Genomic DNA, 9071 nt, shown 5'->3' with positions numbered 1-9071 from the left:
TGACATGTTGCCATAGGAGTGAAAACATTCGAATGGTATATTGCTGTTGTCTACCATTATCAATTCCGGGTAATGGTTTTCTTAACCATTTTGCCTGTCCTGCAGCCTCATATAATGCTAAATCTTGGGTACACGACCCACAATATTACAACTATTTTGCTTTGGAGCTTTTCCACAATAAAACTCCAAACTCGAGTGTTAGCTACTACTGTGGGCTTCACTAAACTCGCCAAAACTTGATTCTTTTTACTCACAACCTTTTGAGAGTAAATGTTTCTTTCTTACTTAGCATGAGGCTGACAATATTTTTGCAAAATTGCAATACATTCTATAACTCCATTCCAGTGATCTATTGCTGGATTGGACTTCTGCCAAAATGTCCCGGATACCTGTACTATGTCAGGGTAAATTCTTTTGAGCACTAATTTTGCTTCCAACAGCTGAAGCACATGGAACCTTTTTCTTTTGATCGATCATATAATGGTTCCTGGAATTCTGAAAATTCCAAAACTATTACCCTTGACAATAGGACAGGCGTAGCTTACTCGCATGCATACTATATATCTTTAGAACTCTTTTCCAAGTATGCTTTCTGCGATAGTCCTAATACCCCTTTTTTCTTTTATTCCGGTGAATTTCCTTTCCTAGAGCGAATGACTCTTTACCGAAATTATTCTTATCAAAACTAGAGGTCAAAATAACCTTCTTTGAATCTTTTCAGGAAAAGGATTTCCCATCTTTTGAATTTTGCATATTTGCAAATTGTCATTTTGCATTGACCTTTACTTAAAACATAACTTTTCTTTGTTCTCATAAAACTTTAGATACTACTATTCTATGATCTAATATCATCAAGTGGTATCGCAATATTCTTTTCTTTTCACAACAAAACCATTTGGTTATGTCATATATATATACTTTCTTGTGCAAGTCTCCGTCGGGAGATATTGCTCTAACATCCATCTGATGCAATTTAAAAGCAGTATGCCATTAATTGCATTATGATTCTAAAAGAATCCTTTTATGAGACTGAATAAAATGTCTCATTATAACTTATTCTTTTCTTTGCACAAAACCTTTTTTTTGCCATAAGTCGTGCTTAGCAACTTTTCATGTTCCCTCCGGAGTCACGTTTCAATCTTGTAGACCCATTATAGCCTACTGTCTTGGCTCCATTAGAAACTTATTCCATGTTCCAAAATAAATTTGGAACTTTTAGGTCTCATTATATCTTCCATTGCTTCTCGCCACATCGATGAATGAGACAACTCAATTTATGACATTTATACAACGTGAAAACATATGTTGAGACAATTTCAGTGCTTGAATCATTGGAGTGAACATACAGTCCCACTTCTCTTCAAGCCTTAGATCTTGACATACTTTACTCCCCCAGATTATCCCATCTATTGCAAAGATGGAATATCTTCAAACTTTTGTTTGGGTTTGTTCTTTACAAGCCTCGATTCAGTTTTTACAAGCCTCGAAAGGTGCTTCAAGCACCACCTTTTCTTTTTTCGGTTGATTTGAGGCTTAACTATATTTTCTCCCTATTTGGAGCTAAAAACTCCAGAAATTTCACTTACTTTATTGTTGGGGTATTAATATTATGACCGTTGTACTCCCTTTTCGGTCGGTCATATTCACTTTAATAGATCATCTTTGCTTTTAAAAAATGCATCGCATTTAACTTTGCGGGGAAATTCTCTCTAAATTTTAATCTATCTTGTCTTTCTAATCTTTCTCCCCCTCGAAATATGGCACAAACTTTGCTGCCATAATTTCGAAACTATTTTTAACACTTGTGAACGAGGAGCATTTCATTACTAGAACTTTATTCAAATGACCAAGCCATACAAAATAATGGGAGTACCATTTCCTCGTTCCTTTTCAAGAGCTCCTCAGAGTTCTTGATTTGTTGCACTTTCAAGAACTCATATAGTTCTTCATTATGCTATACTTTTGCAAGTCATGCTTGCAATCTTGGTTCACATACAACTTTCTTTTTGTCCTTCGACTATTTCAAATCACTATCCAAACATGCCACTATAGTAGTGCATGAGAATTGCTGGGATAGCTTAAAAGCTCCCCCAGACTTCTTCACTTTTATGTGATACTCATGTGGCATGTGAGTCATCACAAAAACTTTCCCTGCCGTGCAGGATGTGAATGGCACAAGTGCCAAAACCTTTCCCGACATGCTGTATAAAACTTCAAAGGCATTTGCAACGCGTGTTTAAGTCAACGTTGGTCAAATTGAACGTGCATCAAACTCATTTCAACCATTATCTTTACTGTTGAAGGACAAGGTAAAAACATAATATAGTGATAAAACTTTAGTCACAATGACTAAAACATGCGCATATACTTTATTTTCTGATTAAATCTTTCTGTTGGTTCCAATTTAATCAAAAAATCTAACGACAGTAAAACTTTAGTGAGAGAAACAAAAAACTTCTCGAAAACAGTTGCTTCTCTTTCCATATCAACTAAAAGTCAGAATGGAACCAGTACTTTTCTTTCTTAACCTCAACTCTACAGCTGAGTAACCTCAAAACTTTATCTGTGGCGTTGATCGGAATACACTTTTGTCTGTTAATTTCTCTCTACTTGGGAAGAATTGTATGCCTTAATTTAACGTTGGTCAAAATTAAAACATACAATTTTCCTTTACTTTCAATTCTATATCACCGTTGGGCAGAAATAGAACACATGACAAGAATTAAAATTATAATATTGCCATCATCAACTTTGGTCAGAAAATGACAACATCATAATAAACTTTAAATTTCATTTCTTTTAAGAGCAAACTAATGCTCAACTTGACACTTACAATGGTAAAATGGTGCCAAAACAACCTTTCTTTGACTTTCAACAGCGGAAGCTTTTCTCAACCTTAAAATTACAGGCTCTTTTTTTTACAGGGAAAAACTCATCTGAGTTTATCTTTCTTTATTGCAGCGGAGAACTTTTCTTTCTTTCATAAGCTTTTCTTTGTCTTTCTCTTTTCTCTGAAAAATTGATCACTTCGATGCAATTCAGAGATTCAATATTGAACTTAAACTCATAATGAAATTATAATATTGTTATAATCAATGTTGGTCAGAAAATAACAATATCATAATTAACTTTAAACTAATATCTTTCTCCTCCTCTATTTAAATTGTCCCGTTGGTTCTAATTTAAATAGAGGTTGAGACTTTTACTTTGCAGCAGAAACTTGACAAAAACGCTTATTCAGAAGCATCTTTATACTCATCTATTCTCTAAGCAATTTATCTCGTTGGTTCAAAATTGAATAGAGATAAAACTGTACAAAATTCAACAAAGAAAGGCTTCTGAAAATAGCAGACTTATTTCAATTTCTATACTGTTCATGCGGCCCGTGCACAAAATAGGCCCGCTATTGGCTCGGACGCCTGGGCCCGCTCAGCACCCGCCTGGGCTGGTGGCCCAGCTGCAGCGCATCGCACGCGCCCAGCTAGGCGCGGCCCGCTCCACTGGGTGCTCCCGACCGCCCCTGGCCGTCCGTTGCCGATCGACGGCCGCCCGTCATCCTCGCAGGAACAAAAAACCCGCCGGCCACATTCTCCCTGGAAAACCCTAGTTTCCATTTTCCCCCCTCCCCTTCTCTCTCTCTCATGGAAGCGGCGGCCGCTGGGGCTGGCTGGAGGAGGAAGAACGGCGCCGCCGCCGGCCCCTTCTTTCTGTGCACCGAGCGGCAACGGCCCTTGGCTGGGAGGAGGTGGCGGCGCCGCCGCTGCACGCCCCCTCGCCGGCCACTTCTTTTCTCCCCCCCCGGCGAACTCGGCTCTTGGAGCAGCGGCCGCCTGTGGCGCCCGAAGGAGGTGGCGCCGCCGCCGCCGCCCCCTTTCGCAGGCGCACACGGCCCGAGATCCACGAGCCCCTTTCTCAATCTCTCTCCCTGAACACATCGAGCGGCGGCCGGAGGAGATGGCACCGCCGCGGGCCCCCTCGCCGGCGTGCGTGCTCGCCGTGGCGAGCGCGCCGCCGTCGAGCGGCTCCGGGACAGTGCCCTGGGCCCAGAGCGCGCGCGTTGAGAGGGTCCTTCCTCTAGCGCATCGGCTCGGGTCTTCCCCGCGCGGTGGCGGCCGTGCGTCTGCGCGCGGCGCTGGAGCACCGGTGAGCCGGCGGCTCGTGGGTCTTTCCACGCAGCTCCGGCCGGCGGTGAAGGTGAGTCCCGCCGGCCTCGATCCCCTAGGGTTACAGCCTCTTTCTCTCGATCCGATTTGGATCGAATTTCTTTCTCTCCTTTCCGTAATTCTTTCGATCCGAGTTCGGATCCATTCCCAAATCGATCTACTTCGCTAGACCGGCTAACTGATACCATTGTTAGGACATTTTGGATCGCTAGGAGTAGATCGTGTGGTTGAATAGCTTTCCGTAGAGGAAAATACCTTGCTTCTGCTGCCCCTTGCCATGGCGCTCTTTTGGATGCACCGGAGTGGACGTCGCAGGGGCGGCGGCGTCGCCGTGCAGCGGCGACGATGGCTTGATGGCGGTGACGTCCTCGCTGTGGCGAGGACGGTGGCGTCGGTGGACTTCCCGCCGCTGGCAGCCTCTCCCGTAGATCGGCTAGGGTTTGGAGGTGGGAAACAGTAGCGGCAGCGAACCTCGTGTGTTGAGCCTCTAATCCCACCTCCACTTTATAGAGCTGCGCGACGGGGGCCCACCAGCCTCATATTGGGCTAGGCGTCCCCGATCAGGACGCGAGTCAAGGTTGGCCCAGTCGTTGGACTGGCCAGTGGAGATCAATACTAACAAATATCTCTTACTTTGGGACCTCCTAGATAACTTTCAGTTGCAGCCTGATGTTCCTGATGTGCATGTATGGAAGTTTTCTACATCTGGGCAGTACTCCACCAAATCAGCTTATGATGCAATGTTTGAAGGCGCCACAAAGTTTTCAGCTGCAGACAGAATTTGGAAGAGTTGGGCACCTGGTAAATGCAAGTTCTTCTTGTGGTTCGCAGCACATGATAGATGCTGGACTGCAGATCGGCTTGCAAGAAGGGGTTTAGATCATCCAGCGAGCTGCCCCCTTTGTGATCAGACCCAGGAGTCCATCAACCACCTTCTCATCTCTTGTGTTTTTGCACGGCAATTTTGGTTCAACCTCCTGCAGCATGTGGGTCTCCAGGACCTTTCGCCGCAACCTGATGAATCCTCCTTCGATTCCTGGTGGTTCAACTGCTGTGATAAAGTGCCAAGACAATTTCTGCTAGGTCTGAACTCCTTGATCATCCTAGGAGCATGGATGCTGTGGAAACATCACAATCGTTGTGTGTTTGATGGCCTTTCTCCAAGTGGCGCAGCAGTCCTTTCGGCTGCTAGAGAGGAGGTCAGATTGTGGTGTTTGGCAGGGGCTAAAGGTCTTTCCTCCCTTCCTGCCGGGGGAGGGTTGGACCACTAGGTGTGAGTCCGGTTGAGGGTTGATCATGTACTAAGGCGCGTCTGTTCAGGCTTTTAGTTTAGCTGTGGGACCTTGTGTGCCAGGGTTTGTGTGGGTGTGTTGTATTTAGGGGCTCTTTACCCCCTGTTTTTCCTCTTCTTAATATAATGATACTCAGCTCTCCTGCGTGTTCGAGAAAAAAAAAGATCACTTCTGCCGACAGTATGTCTTATCATTTATTTACTTGGAAGGGAAGTCACGATTGGATGCTAGAATGTACATGGAGCCGAAGACTGATGATCTTTTGTTTGATGCTGACCCCTTGCCTTCACTGCCCTTCCAGGTGATTTTGTATTGCATCTCAGTGATTTAATATCAAATGTTTATATATGATCCTGATAGGTGTGACTTTTTCTTGTCTTTCTGAAAATTTGTTTTATATTTCTGTGTCATAGATGCTGCATGACATAACTTTATACTCCTTTTGGTCCAAAATATAAATCAGTTTAGGAGATGACATACTCTCCAAGATTCGGTGGCCAATTTCTATGAAAATATGTTGTTTAAAATATGCACTCTGAAGGTATTTTCGTGATGGATCTAGAAACATCCATATTATGCAGTCAATATACTAATCACATATATATTTCTGCTCAAAACTAAAAAAGTTTGACCAACACAAGCGACTTATATTTTAGATTGGATGTTGTAGTGTGTGCCTTTATGCATAAGCACATTGTGTTTATTTGTGTGCTTATGAGTTGGTGAGCAACCGTTGTTAAATGAATGCATGGGAGTCCCAGAGTTTCAGATTGTCTGTGATGTTGAAGGCTAGGGAAGGGCAAGGTGTAAGGGTAGAGATATACACTTTTTAAGGAAATTATGCCAGTTAAATACACTACATATTTTTTTTGGAATATTGCATTTGGGTCCCATGGGTGCAAAATCTGTAACTTAAGAGGGAACAGCAGCGATGTTTACATTATCATTGAACTTGTAAGTATCAATTTGTGGTTGTTTTGCTGTGCGGTGCTTATTCTGTTGTGGAAAAAATATGTATGTTTTTTCCCCAACATTCTGTTTGGCAAATCTGATTAAAATTAGAAGAATTCTGTTATTCAATGACTATTTCTCACTTTCGACTCCTTTATTCTGTTATAGAAACGCAGCAATATGTCCAACTTGGTTTAGACTTTTAAAGTGATTAACCAAACACCAACAAATTTGAAAGTTGGTCATCCAAACAAAGTTGTCTCACCTATATCTATTTTTGTTCTTCCAGGTGCTGTTTGGAAGATTGCAGCAGCTAGCTAGTGTTGCCGGTGATGTTCTCCTGGGAAAAGATAAGATACAAAAGGTCTTACTCTCAAGGCTAACTGAAACAGTTGTCATGTGGCTCTCCAATGAGCAAGAATTCTGGGATGTTTTTGAGGACCGGTCTGTCCAACTCCAGCCTTCAGGGCTGCAGCAGGTACATTTTCCTGAATGGTTATGTTGCTTCGATGCAAATACTGAAGTTAACAATCCTTTGCTACTTGCAGCTTATTCTGGATATGCACTTCATTGTTGAGATTGCTGTCTGCGGGCGTTTTCCACACAGACCAGTTCAGCAGCTTGTGTCAACAATCATAACTAGAGCGATTGCTGCTTTCTCAGCAAGGAATTTTGACCCACAAAGGTCCGTGATTACAATATCATTTCAATGATATTTGTTAGGCTATCTGTTTGCCCATTGCTTAATACCACGTTTCTTCTTCCACTAAAATTCATTTCAGTGCACTTCCTGAGGATGAGTGGTTTCTCGAAACTGCCAAGGGTGCAATTCACAAGCTCATGCTGGGGACCTCTGGATCCGAGTCCGAGCCTGAGCCTGAACCTGAAGAACATGTTGCTCTGCATGATGAGATATCCGATTCTGATGAGAACATCGCAACTCCCTCAACGTCAGGGTCTGAAGATTCGTTTGCTTCTGCAAACAATGATGACCTTGAGAGTCCTGTTTACTTCACTGATCCTGAAGCTTAGTTGCTGAAACATTGTAGTACCTGTAGATGTGGTCATCCTTGCCATCAGTTTTATTATCTGGTATACCTATCGGAACTTGGAACCTGGAAACACCATTGCCTTCAAGAAAAAAAAAAGAACCTAGAAACATCAGCGGTAATTATCGAGATTATCATGGTTATTATCGTATCTTGCTGCCTATTTGTTTATGTTATAGAAATTTTGTCTTTTCTTAAGAATGAGGAAAAAATCTTGATAGCCTTGAGCCTTCATACATGCATCAGGAATACAAACCTCATGCCCACATAATAATTCTGATGGTACGTACGTGAGTAACGTGACAGGTATCACATACTAGTTATTCTCGAGGTATTACAAACGGACTCTGTTACAGATGGAGAGCATTCCATGATCTCCGATGTGTTGGTGCTTTCGCCGGGCTAGCAGCACATGTCCAGGACGCAGCAGCAGCAAAGCGCCGCGCAGCTGCAAGTGCAACGCGGCGAGCGAATCAGTTCGGCCGGCGGATCACCGGAAAAACGTATATATCTCGTGGTCGTGGGATAAGGGAAGGGCGTGAAGCTTAGCTTACCATCCTTCCCAGAAGGTCTTGTCGCCGCGGCTCCGCGTCTGGGCCGGCGCCACCACCTGCGGCGGCGGCGGGTTCATCATGGCGCCGCTGAAGCTGCCGGGGTACCCCGCCGGCGGCGCCGGCTGCACGAAGCCCGCCTGCATCGCCGGCGGCTGCACGTACGGCTGCCCTGCCGGCAGCGGGGGCGCCGTCGCCGCGTAGCCTCCCGGCGGCGGGTACGCTGCCTCGCCGAAGCCACAGAAACAGAAAAACCACGCGCTCAGTTCAGTTCAGCTGCACCCAAGCCTGTGTTCGATCAAGGATTCAAGGCGAGGTGACGGAAGAAACCAAAGCTCCCGAGCTCGCGCGCGGATCACCCACCTGTCATGGGCGCCTGCTGCTGGCCGTAGTATCTCATCCTCGAGCGACGGCGCAGCAAACCAAGGAAGTATCCAGATGGCCCAACTCGCGGGACGGACGGACGGACTCGGCGATGCTCGTGCGCGGGGGGGGGGGGGGGGGGGGGGGGGGGGGGTTCGCATATATAGGGGAACGCAGAGGGCGAGAGCGATGCGGACATGGCGCTCGGTGTGCTTCGATGTGATAGGCGCCAGAGAGGAAATAGGAAGTGGGGGGAAACTGGGCACCGGCCAGCCGGCCTCGGTCGCGTCGGCTCTTAGCTGCGATTGGTTTGCCACTTGGGTTGAGACGAAACCCGGCAGAGTCTCTGATGCGGCAGCTAGAAGAAAGAGGCACACGCATGACCTTCTGCCGGTGGCACGGCTAGTTTGAACTGCGAATGGAATCGCCGGCTGCAATTGTTGGTAGCCAAGCTGGGCGATCAATTCAGATGCAGCCTGTAGATGCACGCGTGGGCATGTCAAGAACAGAACTGCACCGCGCGTGCTGAAGTCGAATGCTGGACCGAACACTGAACCTGAAGAATCGGGGAACGAACATACGAGCACCAATGCGCTTCGTGACCGGCCAGAGACTCCTAGTTCATTAACCGAGTAAACTTTCGTGTGGCTGTGTGAGGGCAGCAAGGTAGCGGGGGAAAGGAGGAGAAGCAGAATTGGGATC

At 45.4% G+C, this 9071-nt stretch overlaps 2 protein-coding genes across 2 annotated transcripts; one reads left to right on the top strand and one right to left on the bottom strand.

Moving 5' to 3' along the window:
- The first annotated feature begins 4801 nt into the window (after positions 1–4801).
- On the top strand, positions 4802–7577 carry LOC120691974 (exocyst complex component EXO84C-like). The gene is made up of 4 exons (XM_039975186.1): positions 4802–5756; positions 6696–6884; positions 6955–7091; positions 7189–7577. Exons 1-4 carry the CDS (start codon positions 5688–5690, stop codon positions 7436–7438), a joined length of 645 nt encoding a protein of 214 aa, XP_039831120.1. The 5' UTR covers positions 4802–5687; the 3' UTR covers positions 7439–7577.
- Positions 7578–7656: 79 nt separating this feature from the next.
- On the bottom strand, positions 7657–8482 carry LOC120691983 (cysteine-rich and transmembrane domain-containing protein WIH1-like). The gene is made up of 3 exons (XM_039975197.1): positions 8370–8482; positions 8010–8229; positions 7657–7903 (listed from the first exon to the last, which is right to left on the bottom strand). The coding sequence occupies exons 1-3, from the start codon at positions 8404–8406 to the stop codon at positions 7858–7860; spliced, it is 303 nt and encodes a 100-aa protein (XP_039831131.1). The 5' UTR covers positions 8407–8482; the 3' UTR covers positions 7657–7857.
- Between the last annotated feature and the right edge of the window lie 589 nt (positions 8483–9071).

The sequence above is a fragment of the Panicum virgatum genome, chromosome 2K, assembly GCF_016808335.1.
Source record: "Panicum virgatum strain AP13 chromosome 2K, P.virgatum_v5, whole genome shotgun sequence".
In the NCBI taxonomy this organism is placed as follows: Eukaryota; Viridiplantae; Streptophyta; class Magnoliopsida; order Poales; family Poaceae; genus Panicum; species Panicum virgatum.
This window is presented reverse-complemented; position numbering and strand designations above follow the sequence as displayed.

Coding starts and splice junctions, on each gene's coding strand:
- LOC120691974 (XM_039975186.1), top strand. CDS start 5,688: ATGTACATGGAGCCGAAGACTGATGATCTTTTGTTTGATGCTGACCCC. Junction 6,885..6,954: donor AGCCTTCAGGGCTGCAGCAG/GTACATTTTCCT, acceptor TGCTACTTGCAG/CTTATTCTGGATATGCACTT. Junction 7,092..7,188: donor AGGAATTTTGACCCACAAAG/GTCCGTGATTAC, acceptor AATTCATTTCAG/TGCACTTCCTGAGGATGAGT.
- LOC120691983 (XM_039975197.1), bottom strand. CDS start 8,406: ATGAGATACTACGGCCAGCAGCAGGCGCCCATGACAG. Junction 8,230..8,369: donor GCAGCAGGCGCCCATGACAG/GTGGGTGATCCG, acceptor TCGGCGAGGCAG/CGTACCCGCCGCCGGGAGGC. Junction 7,904..8,009: donor AAGACCTTCTGGGAAGGATG/GTAAGCTAAGCT, acceptor TTGCACTTGCAG/CTGCGCGGCGCTTTGCTGCT.